Here is a 22,558-nt window from a genome sequence, read left to right on the forward strand (position 1 = left end):
TTTATTTATCTTTTGCGAACTTTTTAATTTTCTTTACTGTTTGTTACCCAAGCGTTTAATTTTAGTCGTGTTACTTTTATCAAAAATTTTTAATGTTTTAGTGAAGTCTTCGCTTATATGTAGTAGAAGGTTAACCTTAACGTGGTGCTTACTGCTGATTTTAAATGCATTTTATAATTTAAGTTTTTTTAGTCATAAACTAAAAGCTGAGATGAAAATAATAATAATTTGTCATTAGGGAGTGAACTTACATTGGATAAGGTTAAGCATTTTTTTGTTTCACATGTTGTTCAGAAGAATTTAATTTTGCAATTAAATAGAAAAAGCAATTGCTTCCTTTTAAAAATGTGGAAGTTTTAAACTTACATATTTTTATTTATATCTTTCATCTGTAGCTTACTATTCATAGTATACCAAAAATATTTCATTTACAAGTTTTTAAGTGATATTGGTTAGTTTTTATTAATTTTGTTTCATGCTCTACGCTATTTGATTTCTCATTATGTTGATCTAACTTTATTTCAATCAATTGATTGTCCTGGTTCGCACCAATCATAGTGAAAAACTTTGATAATTACCTAATACACATTAATCATAATGAAAAACCTATAGGAACCAAACATACTAATTTATGTTGAACTTAAACTAAACAAAATTAAACTTAAAGGACTTTAAGTTTAATTTTGTTTTGTTTACATTCAAGGTTTTAATTTAAAAAAATAAATCAAAAACTGAATATCCAAATTTACAATTAGCTAAATAAATGCTTACTGTGACTAGATACCAGTTCCCCGTTAATAAAGTTCAGCAATTTAGAAGAAGAAAATATTGAATAAGATGAAATGTTCGACGATTATTACTTGGATAAAAATTGCATCGAAGAATTAACTCCATAGAATTTAGATAGAAATAAGTTTGCCTCAATTCCAAAAACTTGATAAAATGGTAATCAGTTAAGGAAGAAAGCTGCAATCTAGGAGTAAATAGTTGCGACAATTGAGTTAAGAGTGCAATATTAAAGACATAGAAAAAGGGAAACTTTTGAAGAGATTTATAAGGGAACATTTTTTTTGCTAAATCTTATTTATCCCTGGAAAAGTGGTGCCACAGGGGCCGAGAGTATTGCATTTACTGTACTTTTTCATATGGGAACCAGTCATATCACATGATATTGCTTCTATTAGTGACCTTTAACTGGTCTTTTGAGCATTGTGCTGCAATCTTCTAACGTTAAGTATATTTATAGAGAAAAATATTTTTTGTTCTTTTCATAGAATCATAAAAATAGACTTTTTTTGGCTGTTTTATTTTGTATTTTTAGCAGTATAAAGGTTTACGTTTCTCATGCTTTTGCTGTGTTAAACTAAATTTCGAACTCTCAAGCCGTTTTCAACGCCATCGATCAAATTAGTTTCGTATTTTTGGTTTACTTTTTTATTTTTGTTTTGTTTATTTATTTATTTTTTGAACTAAAAAACATGAATTTTTTTAAATGATGGATATTACAACTATAGAAGAAGCTTCAAATTTTTTTAAGAAACTCAGCGAAGCCGATTACATCTTCTTTGCGAATCAATGTTCAAAATTTTTTAATTACAGTTATAATTTTGAAAACATTGAAAAACCTCTAAGAATTGATTATTTCGATGTTGTTACAGCAAATGAAAGATTGCAAAGAGAAAAACAAAACTTAGAAGAAGAAATCAAAGCTTTAGAGCAAAATCATAAGGCTGAAAAAGAGTGTTTTGAATATAAACTTGAGCAAGAACATCTTACTGAACTCGCCAAAATCAGAGAAGAAGTACGAAGCTGCGAAACGAAATATAAAAATGATATAGACAATCTTGAAAACGAAAAAAGACGTCTTGAGGCGCAGCTTTTAACAGCTAACCAATTAAAAAGCGAGTTCGACAACGCTCTGAAGAATTTCAGTGATTGCTCAAGGGATCTCATGAGTTATACAACAGATTTTTTGAAAAAATCAGAAAAATCTCAAGGTTTGTATAGAATTTAAATAAATGGCTCAAATCAGTATCGAAGATGAAAAAACTATTTTCAAACTTACTCCTCTTGACCCCCGTTTCAACCAACCTCTAATATCCTAATCTCATTAACAGATAAGTATACTTTTATATTCCTAAAAAATTTTGAGGTATATATTTTAAAAAAGCAACTCTTCAAAATTGTTTTTCTAGAATTCAGAAAAACTTTTGAATTCTAAAGTAAGTGAGAAAAATTAGCCATTTGTTATTGGATTTCTTAACTTTAAATCTGATTGAACTTTCTTAACATTTCAGCAATTGGAGTGGAAGGAGAACAAATCATAGAGAAGATACTGAACGAGTATCCATTCCTAAAGTTTGAGAAACATTCCAAGGGTCATATGGGAGACTTTTATGTAGGTTTTCACGGTTCTAACACCATAGCTCTGGTTGAAGTGAAACACTACAAAGAGGGGGGAACTATCCCTAAAGACGAAGTCGAAAAGTTTATCAATGATCTGGATGGTAATTCTGTTGTACATTGCGGCATATTTATCGCAACGAAATCAGCATTTGGGAAAAATTATCAAGAATACAAAGTATATAATGCTGAACCATTTTAAAAACTAAAGTCCCTATTTACATTTTAACTTACAATTTTTTAATTAACCAAAAAATTATCTTTATGCCTATTTTCATAAATCACTGAAAGCAAAATTTAACAATCGAGGAGTTTAAAATTAACCCTTATGTTAAAGGTTTTTAATTATAAAGTTATAAAATATCTTAAGTTTGTAACTTGTAATATGTTAATTTTCTTTAGGCCTACAAAACGAGAAAAGATAAACCTTATTTCATGATTAGCAATTTACTGGATAGGGCTCAGCATGAGATTCCACTTTTATTCGCTCTTTCAACAGTCCAAATAATTGTGGAATCTAAATTTATTAATCGGGAAGAAGCTACTGAACTCGTTGATAGCTGCTGCAAACATTGGGGTGAATTATCAAAATCTGCTGAAAGCATGGGCAAATTCGCACAAACAATACAAAAAGAGGTGAGATTACATTTCATTAAAAACTTGAATATATACAGTGGGTTGCATAAATATAGAGTCACTACTTTGTTTGTGTGAAATTTTTGTTTTTTTCACAATTATCTTTGAAACCAACTAATTAATACGATTAAAAGTGTATTAAATGTCTTAATTAATTGATTCTCTATCGAATGGTATATAATTCGAACTCGTTAGGTTAACCAGTCTTGAGTAATTATTAATTCAATTAGAACATACCTGTATTTCTTATGTAGCAAAAATATAGAGTCAACTAAAATTTAACGACTTAAGTTGAAATATCTCAACGAAATGTTTTCTGAGCGATCTAAAACTTGGTGGTTGATTTCTTTCGAACTATATAAACGTTCTTGCGAAGATAAAATTAAGTTATCATTTTTATATCTTGAGTTATTTGCATTGATAATTATTTGGTAAAGAAAAAAGACAAAAATGGGCAGAAAAGCTGTTTCAGACAGCGTACGATGGAAAATTGTTGGTCTGCTAAAAGATAAAACAAAAAGCCAAAGAGAAATAGCTCGAATGTGAAATGTTTCGCTTAAATGTGTACAAACAACGTTGAAAAACCACGAGCTACATAATGATGTCAAAGACTTAACAAGGCTTGGTAGGCCTTTAAAGCTAACTTCAAGAGACCAAAGTTATCTCTATCGAAAGGTTAGACAAGACCCTAAAATTTCTTACCGCGAACTTGCTGAAGGGTTCACAAATACGCCTGGTAACGTTAGTGTTAGTAAATGGACTGTACGAAGATGCCTAAATAAGAAAGGCTTAGATTGCTATGTCGCTGCTCGAAAACCACTTTTGCGTGTCTCAGATCGCCTAAAAAGATTAAAGTGGTGTAGAGAAAGACTTCACTGGTCTGTGGAAGACTGGGCCAAAGTCATTTTCAGCGACGAATCCAATTTTGAGGTGATAAATCGCAAGTCAAGATTAATCATCAAGAGGCTGGCTGGTGAAAAGTTCAAAGAGCGTTTTTGTGTACCAAGGATACAAGGTGGAGGAGGATCAATTGGAATATGGCGATGCTTTTCCCATAAAGGAACAGGGTCATACAACATTTATAACGGCAGAATTAACCAGTACAACTACAAAGAGACCCTCGAAAGTAAACTTTTGCCAACAGCCAGAGCTTTTTATGGAAGACGAGAACAATGGATTTTTCAGCACGATGGCGCAACGGCTCACACTGCAATCTCGGTTAAAGAGTGGCTTGATCGGAAAAACATTACGGTCATGCCTTGGCCAGCTCGTTCTCCAGATCTCAATCCCATCGAGAACATTTGGGCTTGGATAAACAAAAGATTGGTCAAAGAGAGCATAGCCAGTGTTGCGCAATTACAGCAGGCCTTAGAAAAGCTTTGGAAAGAATTTCCAAGAGAATTATGCATCCGACTAGTTGAATCTATGCCTAGACGTGTTCGTGCTTGTGTGAAAGTTCGTGGTGCGCATACAAAGTACTAAAATGCACCTTGACTCTATATTTTTGCTCTGTTTTTTTGTTTATTTTTTTTAACAGCTGTATATATTTCTCATAAAAAACTATCTTAAATTTTTTTTTTTGAAAGAGTTTTTTTTCTTATTTTGTTTATAAAACCACTGTTAATAAAATTTAAACAATTTATATTATGAATTTTTTTGTTTGCTTTAAATTTTAAAAAAACATAAAAAAAATCATATTAAAAATCAAGTGACTCTATATTTATGCAACCCACTGTAATTTTGTTAAAACTAGTGTTGTTATCGACTTCGACTAAATCGACTAAAAGTCGACTAGTAATAAGTCGAAATTAGTCGACTTTGAAAAATCGAATAGTCGATTTAATCGACTATGGGTTTCTTACTAATCGACTAAAAGTCGATTTAATTGGGTAATCATCCTGATATCCTTATTTCTATCTTTTCACTTAATTTTTTCAACTTTTAATATTGTTATGATGCTGAACAATTAGTAAAGAGATATCTTTATAGGTAGTTTATCTTGTAAAGATAAGTTATTTATAAAGATTGAGGCATGCGTAAGATTATCATTCATTGCTGTTTCTTTTATTTCAACCAAAATATCTGAACATTGAACCTAACTTACTGTATCACATTAACTTAACTCTTAGCTTACTGCATGTACCACCATTTCATTAATGTTTCCCTTTTCTCATTTTTTTCAAAATATTAAGTAATGTGTAAAGGTACTCAGTTAAGGATGCGAAAAAGTTTTATAAATCTCCCACTCCAAAAAAGGTTTAGCCGTCCCATCTGCCCTCACCTATCTACGCCACTTTTTTTTATTAATTTACATTTTTGTTAATTTTTTGCTTTATGTTTTTTTTTCTTTACTTTGTAATTGTATTTCCGTTTTTTTTTGTTTGTTTATTCTATTTTAATTCATCTAAAAGATGAATTAAAAAAATGAAAAAAAAGATGCTCTAGACATAGCAACAGCATGTGTCGTCATAACAGTTTTACATACTACCAAGATTTTTTGTTTACTCTCTTAAAGTTCTATTTGTTTCATAGCATCTAAAAAATAAATTGTCAAGCAACATTAAAGAATGTGTTTATAACAAAAACTTTTATTCAAATAATTCGACTAAATCGACTTTTACTCGACTTAGTCGATTTTAAAAATGTATTACCCGGTGGGTATTTGGACGTCCAACAACGTCTAGCGGACGTCCAAATTGGACCTAAGACGTCAATCTAGGACGTCTATTTAGGACGTCCAGCAGACGTCCAAATAAAATGCCTTTTGTCCGTTCATATTAAACGTCCACGGACGTCCAAATTAAACTAATGGTCGTTGTATTCGAGCATTTATGACACTAAAATCTAGGAAAAATTACTATTTTGAAGTTAAAAATATATTTAGTTTAAATATAGATTAGATAATATAAATGCTATAACAAAAAAAAAAAGAACTTTTACATTATTTAGTTTCTTCTTTTTGCAATTTAAGCGTTGCTCGTTATAACAAGCCGCCGACGAGTGTTTTGATATTGCCTACGTCAAAACCATCTTTTTCTGAAATAGGCGCTTCTAAAACAAGCAAAATATAGAGATATTTTTTATTTAAATAAATATATTTAATTAAATACATACTTAAATTTTATTACAACTTTTTTGTTCTTCATAGCAGCACTCAGCAGAAACTTTACAACATAATTTGATATGTAAACTAACTTTTTAAACATTTTTATAATGTTGTGGCTACAAATTTCCATTTTCCCTTTTCTCTTTATCCCATCTTTACTAAAACAGCTTTGCAAAGGTTGTGTCATTATGCTGTCGAACACATTTTTCACTATTCTACATGGCGTTAAACCACCAACACCTTTAATCTGTGTAATCTAGAGAAGATAAAAAAGTTAAAAACCGCTGCAAACAAATCTATAGTTGAGGAAGGACAGTAACAGTCTACATCACTGTAGGGATGCTTTTAAATCAAAATAACATAAACTTTGTTTTTAGTTTTGAGCTGTGTTTATAGTGGTAAAATTTTAAATTTTTTTGATTCAAGTTACTTTTTTAATTTAGTTTTCTACATTAAAAAAAAAAATAACACTGACAAAACTACCTTCCGAAACATTTTAATTAGATTTAATTAGTTTTTTTATATGATAAATTTTTAATTCTAAAACTAATATTAAAGTAGACAATTGAAAGGTTTTTATCATTAATAATATAATACAAAAAAATGAATAAGAAGCAGTTTCTATAAGTTATCTGAGAAAATCCACTGCTCATAGGTTCATTAGAATGAAAACTGAAGTCTAGCTCTGGACAAGGTGCACAAACTTTTTTGACTTTTCTTCGTTTTATATATATATTGCTCTATTTATACAAAATATTGAGCACTCTTATACGAACAAGAGATATTGTATTTGAAAATAATACAACTTGAAATAGCTATATATATATATATATATATATATATATATATATATATATATATATATATATATATATATATATATATATATATATATATATATATAGCGTACAATTAAAGAAGGGGAATTTTTCCCATAACTTTGTGTGGTGAAAACATTCAGCGCACGTATTTAAAATTAGCGTAAAAGTACTATAAGAATATATATGATAATATAAGACTATACAAGGTTAAGCAATTAAAATAAAGTTTTGTGGACCAGCGGGACTAAAAGTAAACTGTGCAAATACGAATTTCTAATGTAAATGATTTACTTAATCATATTGAGGTATTAGTACCATGAAAAATTGTATCTTCATTTTCACTAATACCATAGAAGTCAGGTTTCTCACAACATAAACGTTTCACAAGCATCGCTCATTAACTTACCATTTGATTGGTTGATAAACGAATTGTTCTCCTAATCTACTTTTGAGTAATTAGTTTAATTCCTTCCCACTAATTAAATTATGGATTTTGTTCCACCTAGGTTTTCTTTAGGTGTAAGCTGCTAATATGATGATCCGAACTCTTTTGTTTTGAAAAAAAAACAAGAGTTGTCAAAGAGCTGCAAAACTATAAAAATTATAAAAAAAAACAATAACAAAACTAATATGACTAGTGCCAACTCTCACAAAATCTTTGAATAAAACCGATAAGGAATTGGCAAACCTCTGTTTCCTGGACCTGTAGGTAGTCGTAGCACTAATTACAAATTATATCAGTCAGAAAATAAAATTACTGATTTTCTTTCAAACAGTTGTTTCTATTTCTCAATATTTATTTTAAAATCGTTATTTAGCGTTACTCTTACACATTTCATTAAATCTGCGGCTGTTGCATACTTGTCCGTCAAAGAAAAAATATTACGAAGATTCTTAAGCCTAAAAACTTTTTCCAATCTGCAGATTTACATGGTTTGTGCAATTAGTGTGAGAGTCTTGGTTTAAAATCTTATTTAAAAGGTTGATCTTTTCTTTTTTTTCTGAAATTTAAAAGCAAAAGAAACACGTGACTTCTATTTTTGCTCTGTCAGCCAATAAGTATTGGCAAGAAATAAGTGATCACGATATTCCCTCTGATATTACACCAGAATTTGTTGGAAAAAAAATGTCTTAAGTATTTTCATCAAGTATGATATTATTTTGTGTAATCATCTAATCATTTGAAATTTCATGAAAAATGTATTTGTAGCTTATTACATTTATTCTTGTAAAATCACTTTATAGACTTTTCTGTAACAATTTAATGTTACAGAAATAGTAGGGGAACATGGGGTAAGATGGCTAATAGGGCAAGATGAAAACATATTGTTATCTTCAAAACTCAACTAAATATGAAATCTGACTGTAGCTAAGAGGGAAGTAGATTACATCTACTAGATTTATTTATGCTTTCTTTATAAATACTGTTTTCGGAATCAAAGATAATTATTAAAAAGGTTTTTCCTATATTAAGGGGAAAAAAAATTATCCACTTGTATTTGATTTATTTCATCATTACATTACCAGCCAAAGGTAAGCAAGAATTTCTCATTCAGTTTGTTCAATTTGGAAGCCATACAAGTAGTATTAAGCTATGATAACTTATTTATGTAGAGTTCTGAGTCATTTTGAAGATTACGTAGCCTAGGGGTAAGATGAACGGGGCAAGATGACTCGTTTGTCGTTTCGCCAAAGTACATGTTTTACCATAAACATGTACTTTGGCGAAACGACAAACGAGAAACGAAACGACAACTCTAATAACTTTTGTGTAGCTTAGTCATTATTACATTGCTTTATTATGCATTGAAATATTTTGTTTGACATTTGCTTTATTTTTTTGTATTGGAATTTGTTATGAACTGATTAGTAGAATTTTTTTGCATAGCTCTATATAAATATTAGGGATCGCCGGTTACAGTATACGGTATAGTAACTTTACGGTATACTTTACGGTATACTTGGTATACTAAAATTTAGTATACAGATTAGTATACCTGTTTACTTTTATTTGTGAAATATTTTTGGACTGGCTTTAAAATTATATTTTCTTAATGAATTAAATTACTGTCATGTCTATTATTTGACTATCATGTCTATTATTTGACTAAACATGATTAAAGTGTTTTTTTTTATTCAATTTTTGTTTCTTAGATTTATTTAATAAAAACTTTAATTTGTTTAGTTGTTATATTTTTATACCAGGCTGTTTGTGCTGCTCTTCACCCTTTTAAGATTTAAGATTGTTTATTCTACAGATTTCTCTAATCTGAAATAAATAGTAATAATAGTAATCGAAAAAAAAAAAAGTAAAAAGTTTTGTTTACGTTAAACTTTACAGTATACTTTACGGTATACTGTACGGTATACTTTACGGTAGACTGTACACTAAATCTTTAGTATACCGTATACTGGCGATCCCTAATAAATATATAGTTTAATTGTTTAAAAAATCACATAACCGTTGGTATTACGTATCTTACTAACTAGAATTTAAATCGTGTTATTTGAGAAGGTAATGGTATTATGGAATTTACTTTTTCTAAAGTCGCCATCTTGCCCCGCATACGAGGCAAGATGATAATTTGAGGTAACTTTGGTTAATAAGTTTTTTCCAGGCTATTTTTAATTTTTATGTGGGTTTTTTTTATACCCTAGTTGACTGATCTTACAGATCCTACAAGAATCTTATGGGTTGAGTTGCACAAGTCCCTGCAAGACCTATAAGCATCCTTTTGAAGGATCTTGTAGGATTTAAAGGAATTCTTACAGGATAAGGTAAGATCTAAAAGAATATTTTAAGAGATCTTGAAGGATCAAAATAGGATTCTCATAGGATGCTGTAGGCTATTTAATTTTAGATTCGTAATAGCTAAGTTTAAGTTGGAATTAATATTTTCTTATTGAAATAAAATTTCATTCTGTGTAAAATAAATTTTGCACATTAAAAACTAAATAAATAGTATAGCAGATATTGTTTTTTTTTAGTACATGTACTAAACATGTACATGTACCAAACAAAATGTAAACGTTTTTATAGATTAAACAGGATATACCTTGTTATAACAAATGAAAATGAAATTTTTATAACGAAATTGTTAAAAAAGCGCGTTTCTTAATTTCTCCTTTAATTATCTGAGTGAAGTTAAGAAACGCGCTTTTTTTTCATTTGTGAAAAAAAGTATATTTTACAGAATTAACATTAACAAAACAACTTTTCTGTTTTTACTTACGATCTTACGAATCCTTTAGGATATCCTAAAGGATAATATAAGAATATTGCCATCCTACAAGACTTATAAGTTTTCTGTAAGATAGTCAACTAGGGAAGTTTATAGCTTGCCGCTAAGGCTTTACTCATAGTAAGTTTCAATCGGACTTTTATAAGACACTTAGTCAGCTATTGTATTTCTTTATGGCAACTTGTTTCGTGTAGCCAGCTGGTTTAGTATTTGAAAATTGCCTACTCAATCAGTACCAAAAGAAGCAACAACAGTTATTCCTCTGTGTAGTATATAAAGTGATTTTTCATATCACATTATATGGCTTAGTCTCCACTTAGACTAAGACTTAGACTCCACTCTGTCGTAAACCACAACAGTTATTCCTGCGTGATTAAATTGTTGATGAGTTACGGCTTGTAGCCAGAACCAATCAGACAATGAATCCATCGATCCGTTAAAACTAACATTTATTTTTTCTGGACTTAGGATATTTTGCCACTTTACTACCAAATGTATTGTTGTCTGCGCAGTATTCCCTTAAAGTGGTTACTCTAAATGGTACTTACAAAAATATTAAAAGCGTGTGTAATTTTCTCCTTAGGTATCCATATAAAGTGCTTCTCTCTTTATTATCTCTGTTAATTGAACAACAACAAAAAAACAGGATAAGTATTTTTTAAGCATTTTAAACTTTCCAAAAAAAGCTAATAACAAAAGTCTTTAAAAATTGAACCTAAAGTAAATAGTCAAAAATTGACTTTTTCAAGAGTGTCAGTTTATCTTGTTGTTATGGCAGGTGAGAGCTTTCATTCAAAACATTCAGGCCGTTCCTTTTAAATTAGGCCGTTGATAGGCAATGTTTCCCTTAAAAGTGCATATATTTTAGTTTCTCCGAAAAATTTGATTCTATAATATTACTCACCCTTCCTACTTGTAAAGTTATTCTTTTTTCTTTAAGGTAACAAAGCTGAAAAAAACTTTTGCAGAGAGAAAAAAACTTTTGCAAAACTTTTGCTTGGAGGGAATCAAGAAAAAGTTGAACAAACTGAGAGGAAACACCACAGAGTCAGTGAAGAATGACTTTTTCGGTCCGCGACCAACCAAGTGTAGCCGAAAATAAAAATATTTAAGAAAAAGCTGTAAAACTAATGTCTACACCAATTTACATAAATTCTGTATACTTTTAAATTTTTATTGCATTAGGTTTGATCTTCTTTTTTACTTTTATATGCTTGTAACAGTTTTTTTTAAACAAAAAGAGAAACAATGCAGGCTAAACATAAGGTCAATATTCGATAGAAGAAAGAATGGCTAAGTTATTAACCAGATGCCAGTTCATAAAGCTCACTGTCCTCAACAGGTACCCCTATGTCCAAATTCTAATCGTTTATTCAGAAATTGCACGTACAGTAAGATTGCATTTGTGAGATTCGAGTAAAAAGATATAAAAAATAATACGTTTTGTGTTTTGGCGTTTTTAGTGATGTTCGATAAAATTTCATCAGTGAGTAATTTTACAGTGAGTAGGTTTTTAGTTACTTTTCATAACAATTTAATTTAACAGCTATATTGAACTGCAACCATTTTTAAAAATAACGGTTTCAAATTTACACATTTTTTAAATTTTTTTTTTACACATCTTTCGTGAGAAGTTTACTATTATCTATAATTTACAAAATAATCTTCGTAACCGAATGAGTAAGTTTTCATAACTAATTGAGTGAGTTCTAAAAGTATTTTCTTTAAAAGGTATTTTTCTCTTATATTTGAATTTTCGATTACATTATTATTTAGTTAAATAATTATATTTAATAACACCAACCAAAATTTTTCAATATAGTTAGGGGCAGCTTGGTAAATTTTCTAAAGCAATGAACAATTACATTGTTTTTTGTTGAAAAAAAAAGAACTTTTATGACTTGATATTTCTTTAACAAGGGAGATATTTTAGCTACTTTGTTTTGCAACTTAAGTTGAAGTTTATAAAAGTAAATAAAAAGTAATAAATGTATATAAAAGTAATAACTCTTTGTTTTTCAATTTATTCAATTTTGTTATATTTTTAATTCTTTACCTGAGTATTGTGTTTATATTAGAAGCTTAAAAATATTTATTTCTGATTCGAGTTCTATCGGTTTCATGAGTTTATGCTCATTTTTTATGTTGATCATTTAATTTTTTTAGTTCACAATTTTGAAATTTCGTTTTTTGGACATTATTTAATAGTTTAGAAGCAAAAAAGCTGCATTTGGAATTAATCTTAAAATGAAGGTCTATAAAACCAAACAAGAGGCTTCGGATTTTTTTGGGCTACTCAGCGATTCCGATTACATCTTTTTTGCGAATGAATGTTCGAAATTTTTTTATCACAGTTGTAATGCTGAGAACGGTGAAAAGAAAACATTCGATATTCTTGAAGCAAATGAAAAATTGAAAAAAGAAAATGAAAGTTTAAAAGAAACAATCGAAAGATCAAAGGAAAATCGTAAGACCGAAAATGAACGTTTTAGATTTAAACTTCATCAAAAACAAATAACTGAGCGTAAAAGAATTAGTGAAGAAAAAGAGCGACTTTACGAAACGAAATATAAAAATGACATAGACAATATGAAAAACAAAAACAGATTACTTGAGGCACAGCTTCTAAATATTCACCAAACAAAATGCGAGTATGATAAAATATTAACGGAACCCTTGAGAAAATTTAAGGAAGATATGAAATATTTAGTGAAGAAACCAGAAAAATCACCAGGTTTGTGTTGAATCTAATTAAACGGTTTGAATCCGTGTTGAAAATAGAAAAATTGTTTAAACTTACTCCTGACCCCCATCCCTCTTTACCAACCTCTTGTAAATTTATTCTAAGCTCATAAACTATTAAGCTGCTCTTTATATTCATCCAACTACCTTTTACATTCCTAAAAATCATGTAATCATCATGTTAATATTTATTTTCTTGGTCAATTATTTATTTCTATTAACTTGAATTGAACTTTTTAATACATTTTAGAAATTAGGACTGACGATGAACTTACCGTAGAGAATATACTAAAACAGCATCCATTTCTCAAGCCGGAGAGAAAAACTAAAAGCAGTACGGAGGAGATTCTTGTAGGTTTTGAAAGCTCTGACATCAAAGCTATGGTTGTAGTTAAACCTTACCAGAAGCATCCCATCTCTGAAGTAGAAGTCAAAAAGTTTATCGATGATCTGGATAAAAGTTCTTGTGTAAAGTGCGGCATATTTATTGCGAAGAAAAATAGATTTGAGACCATGTATCAAGAATACAAGGTAATAAAAAAAGTTATTCAAAATAAATTTACAAACAATACAAACAAACCTTATTTACAATAATACAATACCTTATTTCTGTGCGTTCTTTAGAAGAAAACTTAATCACTAAAAAAATTGAAAGATTTGTGTGTGTGTGTGTGTGTGTGTGTGTGTGTGTGTGTGTGTGTGTGTGTGTGTGTGTGTGTGTGTGTGTGTGTGTGTGTGTGTGTGTGTGTGTGTGTGTGTGTCTATTGATAGAGTAACTTTTTAGGAATTTTGTGAGTGCTTAATCTAAGAGAAATTTAACAGCCTAATGACTTAAAAATATTTATAAACTAATTTAATTACACAAGTTGTAAAAACGTCTACAGTTCGTAGTTTAAACCATATCTTATTTTTTTCCTTTTAGGTCTACAAAACAAGTAAAAAAAAACCTTACTTTATGATAAGCAATTTATTGGATAGGACTTATCACGAGATTCCACTGTTATTCGCTCTTTCGGCACTCCAATTAATTGTTGATCCCACATCCATTGAGGGGCATGAAGCCATCCAACTTGCGGATAAGTGCATAAAAGACTGGGTTGAAATGCAAAAGTCTGCTGACAAAATGTTAAGAGTTGCCAAAAATTTTAAAGATGAGGTTAATTTTTAGCACGTAATTTTCTTTTTCTTTTTTCTTTTTTTTTTTTTTTCTTTTCACTTGATTTTTATCGTGATCAAAAGATCTAATCATAAAGTGCTAGAGCTGACTATATGGGGAATAGAAACAAAAGCATCAATTCAGCCATAATAATATCAAAAGATTGCAACGTAGTTTATGGAAGATGAATTAGCGCCTGGTCCTTAAGAGAAATATTATGTTTCTCAATCTTCCTTCAAAAATGTCGACCACCACGTTGTTTTCGCAATTGGATTTTACTTTATTAAAATAAAACATCTTTTATAAAAAAATAAATTCTTTTTAGGTTTAGATTAACTATAATTGCATATCAATCTACACTAGGATGCCACTCAATTAATAGTAAAACTATTTACCAAAATTTTCTGGAAGAATGCTTTATTAAAATTAGTAGGCGCGCGACTGCAATCGCAAAAAAATACCTTATTTCTGGAAGGTATGCATTCTAGTTATCATTACTAAAATAAACTAACTGCATTCAACATAGATTGGATTTGTAAGGATATGTAAAGAAGGAGTTAGAGATTTAGATTGAAGAAGTACAGGAGTTGAGGTTGAGGCTAAGGATCAGGAGACAATTTGATTTGGGAATAGCTAATGCTAATGGTAAACGTTTTCTAATCTTTCTCAGTGGGCTCTAATTAAAATGGTTCTCAATACGAAATGGCAATAGAATCACATATTTTTATTAACAATATTGGCAAGAAGGGGCAAAAATATGCTACAAAACATTTTAAATTAACTTTACAATGACATGTTGTAGTGAAAAAAAAAAGTTTTATACTCTGCAGAATTAAATTATTTAAACAGTAACGTTCGGTAAACTGAATATGCATTGATTTATTTCTCTCGTGAGAAAAAAATGTCATCTCAAATTTTCGGAACAAGAAATGTTACGATTTGTTGAATAAATTGGAGTAAGTAAAGTATGAAACGTAACTAGAAAGTGCATCTGGCGCATTTGGTACATTTGAAGGGAACTTAGGACAATACTAATGGTATAAAGAATCAAAAAATATATGTATTAACAAAAAACAAAATTTAAAACACCACCAATAGTAAATATCGCTTTTAGTTTTATTAAACTGAAAGTACACTAAGCCGTGTTTTAACATTTTGAATGCAAATTAAAAGTTGCAAATAAAAACTTAATTCATGTTTGAATGAGAATTTTTATTGTAAGTATTGTGTTTATCTGACTAATGTATTGTATTTCCTCATCTTTGAAACCGATCTGGTTACAATAAAGAATATTTGCAATTAGTATCTAATAGCGATAAGTAGAAGGGCATAAACAAGATACTGATAGAGTAGGTAAAATCAAGTAATGAGGAACATTTATAACAAATTTTTTATCAGAAATTTATGTAAAGTTAAATTGATACCGATGAATCTGGTTGTAAGCATTAAACTGACACAATGAAATAGAAGCGGTAATTTGTATAATAATAGTAGCCTCGATTTTTATGCTGAAGTATAATGTAATATTTTTTATTTTTCTTAAAGGCAAACAAAATGATTGAAAAAATCAAAAATTCAATTGTTGATACCAATGAAAGATTGGCCAAACTAAGAAAAAAAGCTACAGGGCTGGTTGAGGAATCCTCTACAACTAGCATAGAGTCTACTGAAGTTCAGTCTCCGACCAAAAAGTTGAGAACAGATGAGTAATAAGCATTAGCTGTTAAATAATATCTACAAGACTTTAAACAATTTTGTATATTTTGAGTTTTTATAAAATTACATTTTTTTATTCATTTGTTTATTCAAAAAAAAGGTGAATTTCTTTTTTTTTTGAACGGTTGAAAAGACGAAAATAATGCAGACCACAAAACAGGCCTAAGCAGGAGAACTAAGTCAAGGGTTTCAAGGAATCTTAAGGGCATTATCTAAGCGAGGGATTACTATTTATGAATACAAAACAATTCACAGAAATTGTGGCGCATTAATAAATTTTTCGGTATTCTGTTAAAAGCGCGCACTATAAAACGCAATATAAGTATTTCTAATTCAAAAATGTACAATTGGAAATCGAGGTTTTTAATATCTACTAAAACACTTGATATTTATTCAAAATTGAAAAGCAGTGGTTACTAACTAGGGAAAGTGACCACTGTGTGTTGGGTAACAACACACAGTGGTCACTTTCCCTAAAATCTCGTGAAAATTAAAACAGCATATTCACAGTAAAAAAATTAAATTTGTTAAATAATAAACATAAATTATGCAATATAAAAGTATTTTCAAAAATATTTTCACATAAATTAACTCAAAACAACAATTTTCCGAAAAAATTTGAATGAAACATTATTGAAGGAGTGAACTTTGTTTTAAAAAAAAACATTTCTGACGTTCACTCCTCAAACCAAGTTTACTTTTAAGTAAGAAATTGCATTACCAAAATCTTTTTCAGAATTCTCATCCTATCAGAATCTTTTCAAAATTTCTCAGAACTTGACAACAAGATATTGAGTAAGAATGACCAGGTGTAATTTCTAGGGTTTTTTAAGAAACCCTAGGAATTATTTACTGGGATTGTAAGGATTAGGAGATATTATTTACTGGGATTGTAAGGATTAGGAGATATTATTTACTGGGATTGTAAGGATTAGGAGATATTATTTAGAAAATTAACAGTAAAGAGTTTTTTGAATTTTATCAGAATTTCGAACAGGTGCTAACATTTATGATGCTAAAAAACTGAAACTCAAAATACAAAATGAAGCCCTACCTGAACTAAGAAAATGCGAAATTAGTTTTTTATAGGTTACTAAAAAAAACTGTAAATTTCAAACCTTAAAATTAATTTAATTTCTTTTAAAGGTTTTGAGTTTGCAACTACTTTTGACAACCACGGTATCATGTGACCAAGGTTAAAAATAATATAGGTTTAAGAAGTAAAATAAAAATTTAAAAATAAAAATAATACACAACACACTTAATAAAGTTAGTATTACAATATCTATGATTTTGCTATTAAAAATATTTATTTTTTAAATGTGATAATTTTTATTATCACATTTAAAAATTCGAGCGCATCTGAAGCTCAAGTTCTTTTGATATCTTAATTAGTAAATATTTAACCTACTTTAAAATTTATCACTATCTACTCTTTCTATCATCTACTTTGAAATTTATCATTAAAAACTTTTTCGCATTTTTGGAGAAACTTGACCTCTGTGCCCCACCTGTGTCTTACCACTAAATTGAGTTCAGTTGCCGAATTGAAAAATGCAATTTCGTTATTATCCATTACCATATCTAAGAGATATGGTTTTATAGTCAACCTACTTCTTTTCTTTGAGGAACTCTCAAGATTATTGAGAGTTTCTCAAAGAAACGAAGTAGGTTGACAATTTCGTTTCAGTTGCAGATCGAGCATATTTTTGTCATATGAGCAACGCTTCGTATGTTTTTTCGTCCGCTACTTTTTAAATAAAAACATTAACTTTCATAAGAAAATCTAGTTACTTTTTAGAGTAAATGGAATTATGGGATTGTTTTAAAGTTTTGTTGAGTTATGATAATGAGGGTTGGATAGTTAAGCGTTCTCATTTTTAAAAGGATTGCTTTTACAGTCCGTTTGTAGCTTAATTCGTGGGTAAATAACTTTTTTAAAATACCGACATGGCGAGTAGTTTTATTTGGGAATGAGCTTGGATTACATGTATATTGGTTAATTTTTGTTGAAAGTTTTTCTTGTATATCCGAGTGATCTTTTTCTTTGCTAGGAGTTCTAGCCACACATTTCTACACCATGTATAATTGCCTTTTGATTAGGATTTATTCTTACCTTTTTTAATTTTGACTTAAAGTCTTTATGAGGTGAAATCAATACTCTCTTTGCCTCTAAATAAACCAGAGTTGCTTAACGTGGATAATACTAAAAACCAAGCTTTTTAAACGCATGAAGCTATGATGTTGCTCAACTACTATAACCCCGTTTACTTCAACTTACATTAAATGATCCTAATACCTCAAATAGACAATTTTTAACGCTTTTTACAAAAAAACTGATAAGATTAACATTATTAAAATTTGCATCACCAATGGTTTTAATATTTGCTTCTGGCTTTAAATGATAATGCAATCAGCATCTTTTAAGCAGATATCGATCAAGTTTCCATTAGGAACAACCTCGACCACGAAAAGCGTTGATATGCCTCGAGTAACTTAAAAAAAATAATTTTTTTTTCTTAAGTCAAGATCGAAAAGTTTGAGTTTATCTTGTTAAAAAAGTCCTATAGCGTTCAATAAACTAATTGACTAAGCGCTTTGTAGATCATAATTTTCAATATTTACCTAATGATTTTTTTAAATTTGTTAAAAAGATTCAAGTTTAAGAAGTTATAAAAAAGCTAAACTTATTTACTCTTCTTTTACAAAAATAACTTTTTAGTTGCATGTTGAGTATGGTGCATTTCACAAAACCACTTGAAAAGATTTTTTTTATTATTTTAAAAATTTTCCATCTTTCATCTATAGTGTTTTTTTGGTTGTGTGACTCTTTCTGATTTTTTCTGTTTTTTTCTGACTTTTATTAATTTTTTCTGATTTTTTTCTGATTTCTACCAATTTTTCTGATTTTTTCTGATTTTTTGAACTTGACGAAAAAGACGAGCTGAATTAGAAAACCGTTTTTAGAGGTCAGCTATTTTCTTAGGCATAGAACAAGATTTTATGTTCAGCCCTTAAGTAGAATCGTTCAAAAGTCGTTTTTAAGTAACTCTAACTAAAAAAGTCCTTACGAAGAAAAAAAGGTCGCTAACAAGTAGCTTTAATCATCCTATTGTTTCTGAAGTCGGAGTGATGGAAATATGATCACTTGAGAGAGCTCTGAAGATGTATGATTTATAATTTTAGTAGCCATTAATTCGTGAATGGGTACCAAAATTAGAAATTATACATCTTTACTCAGTTTTATTGCTTTTAAAATTCTATCAGTAAGTTTTAATTTGAGCTTTTCTATTATACTTTTATTTAATTTTTATGCACTCCGTCAATAACAGTTTCATAAACATTTTCCACAATTCATTTGTTCACTTACTTATGCATACGCATACTTATGTTAATTGATGTACACAACTAAGTCTTAATGGCAGAGTTATATTTATATATCTTGACAAATCTTCGAATTGGATTGCGACTTCAACCAAATGTCTTTATGTTTACATAAAAATAGTGAACTAAGATCTAAACTATAAATATTATTGATGTTTAGTGGTTGTAATTTTCCTTAGTGGATAATGCGTAATGGGGGTTACACTCTTTCTTCTTTTTTTATTAAAAATGCCAGGGCTCTCGCTGGTTTTTCTTTAATTTCTTTCTCCCTCTTTTGTCCCTTTTCCGTCCAAAGTTTTTTATATTTTTTAGTAAATTTTTTTAGTAAATGTTTTAGTAAAATTTTAGTAAATTTAGTAAAATATTTTAGTAAATTTAGTAAATATTTTAGTAAATTTTTTTAGTAAATGTTTATTACTTGTTTTTTTTTTTATCTTTTTTTTTGACAGGATGAGTAAGTCTCCTTGTATACGCTATTGTGTGACGCCTTTTCTAAAGTAGCTGTAGCTTCAGCAACATCCACCTCTGCCAACATAAGTATTTGCTGAAATTTTGGGTCATTGTTTTACTATGTTAATGTTAAGTTGTATAACACAATTGATTATTAACGTTTGAAGGAATTGATGGCAATATTTACTCTACTTTTTGAGTAACTTGAAGTACTCTGATTTGTGATGGCATAATCAATATTACATTATAGCATTAAAAAATGTCGCAAATTATAAAACTTGGTCAGTGTTGAGCTACCAGTAAATATCATAGGAATATTTCCAAATTTTGCCAGAATTTTTCTTTTCAAATAACTTACACATTTAGGAGAGGGGGAAGGGTTGGGGTTGGGTGTGTGTGAGAAGTTCAAAATTAAACATTTTGTTTTTGAATGGCATCCTAATGGGCACAAGCAACTAAATTTACAAATATGATTGATTATTTATCGAAAACCAAATAATGTAAAAAAATATTTACCAATAAATTAATTATTAACAAATGTAATAAGTGAAATAAATAAATTATTAATAAATGTAATTTACATGGTATGTAGTTTACTTTTTGTGCCACTGTTAAATTGTTTTAATTTTCAAATTTCTTTTTCTTTTCTCAACTTTTAAATGGTGAATTATGAAAAGTTGGAGTCAAAAACAGAAACAAAACGTTTGAAAATTTTTTTCAGTGAAAAACTCTGAGATGACCATTAAATAATGCATAATATAGTGAGGATTTTTTAATATTTGTTTAGTCTTTGAGGAATGGGCTTGTTTTGTTAGGGTGTTTATAATTGGATTGTTAGGTTGCCCTCATTATTTTGTGGGTGTGTGTAATGTGTGTATGGTTCGTGCAGCGGTAGATTCCTTGATTTCGAACTTTTTAGATCTACTTAAAGCTTGACAACAAAATCTTAATACAATTAACGGGTGGCAAATAAAGTTTTTCAGTAAACTATATTAAATTAAGTCAATTTTATTCAGAAACTTATCGTTAAAAATTTTTAAGAAAGAAAAAAAACTCTATAATTTCAAGTAAAAAAATAAATATTTGACACTATAACGAAGAATGTGGTCAAGTCTTTCCTTCAGTTTGTATTACACTCAAATCCATTTTATTGTCAGACAAAATTATTTTATTTTTCAAACTCTCAAGATCTTTTTCTATCCAATCACTATCGTACACTTTTTCTTTCAAATTTCTACAAATTAGTTAGATTTATATTTTTTTAGCACAAAATTAAAGTTTCTACTCTTGAGGTACTCCTGGAGTTTGGCCAAAGTCTGGCCAAAACACGTAGCCAACTGAGAATTTGTGCTTCTAAAGAAAAGGTTCCGAAAACCTTAGCATGCAACATTCTAAATTGACATTTTGATTCACAAATATTGATCAATAAATGGACGCGAGACTACGCGAGGCTTCCTCGGGCGAAATGCATAGGTACACAAGAAACTTTTTTTCGAATTTAAATTAAAAATTAAATTTAACATCCTTTGGTGTATTGTCTTTGTCATTGGAGTAAAAGCAATCATTTTCAGAGTGACTGAGACAACGTGAAGTAGAATTCGTCATCAAATGGTATATTTTTTTAAAATAACGCTGATGTTTTGATGGGTGGAACCAAATGATCTGACGACGCGTCTTTGGGGACAACCGGAACGATGATTTGATTTTTTATCTATCTTCAATATGTTACCTTTGGTCGCTATTTTAACCGGCTTCCAAATTTCCTCTTAAGATCACCATTTTTCCATAGAATCTTAATCCAACGAAGAACAGACCTCTGATTGTATCCCATTGCCATACAATGGAACGGATTTTCTTGTAAGATAAACAAATGTTTTTTGATAGAGGTTGTACAACTCATTTTTGATTCTATCGAACATTGAGATTGTAAAATGTAACAAACAAAATAGATCTGATTATAAATTTTTTTTTAAAAAAAAATTTTCTAAACCAAACTTTCAACAACAACAACAAAAAATTTAACAACACAACAATTAAAAAATTAAGTTGTGCTACTAAACTTTACTGACCAATTTGCCAACCGTTAGTTAGATGCAATAATTCCTCAATTGAAATAAAATATACTAATGATACTTACAAAATAATCTTTCTTGTCTTACTTAATAAATACCCTTCAATGTTTAACTTAAGAATATTTTTCAATATTTATTATGCAATTACATGCAATCAAAAGTCACTCAAAAAATATTCTTTTACCACCGATGTAACGTTCGATTGCTGAACTAAAAGATACAGTATTAAAATGCGATTAAAAAGAGTTCTCAAAAAAAAGAAGTGGGTTGATAATTTTCTTTAGTAGCAGATCGGGTTTATTTCTTTTCGTAAATAAGCGTGTGTTTTGTGTCCTTGCATATTAACAAAACAATTTTATCGTTTACTCCTCCGTTTGTTCGTTAGGAAAGTCAAGTATTGAGCTTAAAAAAGTTTGCATACGATTACAAAGCGCGACTTACATCTTTAAGCATTAAAAATTTAATCAGTGCAGGATTTGAAGAAGAACGACTACGTTCACAGATTGAATTTAACAACGTTTATGTTTTGCTTTTTGCGCCGAAAGAGGCTTATATATATATATATATATATATATAGAGAGAGAGAGAGAGAGAGAGAGAGATCGTTAGATTCCAAAGTAAGATTTGGAATGATAAAATTTTATATTTTGTTTTGTGAAACCTAGGGCCTAGTATACTAAGCATTTATAATTTTCGTTATGATAGATGGAGAAGAAAAAAAGGTGAAAAGAGTCTTTTTGAAAAGATTGTTTGTAGACTCAGTTTGAAGTTGATTTCTATATTATGTTTTATGTATTATAAGTTTTAATCAATAGTTTTGGATCACACAA

At 29.2% G+C, this 22,558-nt stretch overlaps 2 protein-coding genes across 8 annotated transcripts; both read left to right on the top strand.

The window, feature by feature from the left end:
• Window positions 1-195: 195 nt before the first annotated feature.
• Window positions 196-11,468, top strand: LOC149882049 (uncharacterized). 7 transcript variants are annotated; one of them, XM_090066174.1, is made up of 7 exons: window positions 196-261; window positions 781-1,410; window positions 1,538-1,997; window positions 2,298-2,581; window positions 2,806-3,039; window positions 9,625-9,744; window positions 11,149-11,468. In XM_090066174.1, exons 3-6 carry the CDS (start codon window positions 1,952-1,954, stop codon window positions 9,691-9,693), a joined length of 633 nt encoding a protein of 210 aa, XP_089922300.1. In that variant the 5' UTR covers window positions 196-261; window positions 781-1,410; window positions 1,538-1,951; the 3' UTR covers window positions 9,694-9,744; window positions 11,149-11,468. The 7 variants fall into 7 exon arrangements, with proteins under 7 accessions (XP_089922300.1, XP_089922297.1, XP_089922299.1 ...); XM_090066171.1 differs by lacking the exon at window positions 9,625-9,744; XM_090066173.1 differs by lacking the exon at window positions 196-261 and having other exon boundaries at window positions 681-1,410.
• Window positions 11,469-11,612: 144 nt separating this feature from the next.
• On the top strand, window positions 11,613-15,898 carry LOC149882050 (uncharacterized). The gene is made up of 4 exons (XM_090066178.1): window positions 11,613-12,942; window positions 13,201-13,481; window positions 13,873-14,106; window positions 15,652-15,898. The coding sequence occupies exons 1-4, from the start codon at window positions 12,456-12,458 to the stop codon at window positions 15,814-15,816; spliced, it is 1,167 nt and encodes a 388-aa protein (XP_089922304.1). The 5' UTR covers window positions 11,613-12,455; the 3' UTR covers window positions 15,817-15,898.
• The last annotated feature ends 6,660 nt before the right edge of the window (window positions 15,899-22,558 follow it).

This window comes from Hydra viridissima, unplaced genomic scaffold (genome assembly GCF_058129835.1).
Source record: "Hydra viridissima isolate aposymbiotic clone 2 unplaced genomic scaffold, HvirCarnegie_v1 scaffold_11, whole genome shotgun sequence".
Lineage (NCBI taxonomy): Eukaryota > Metazoa > Cnidaria > Hydrozoa > Anthoathecata > Hydridae > Hydra > Hydra viridissima.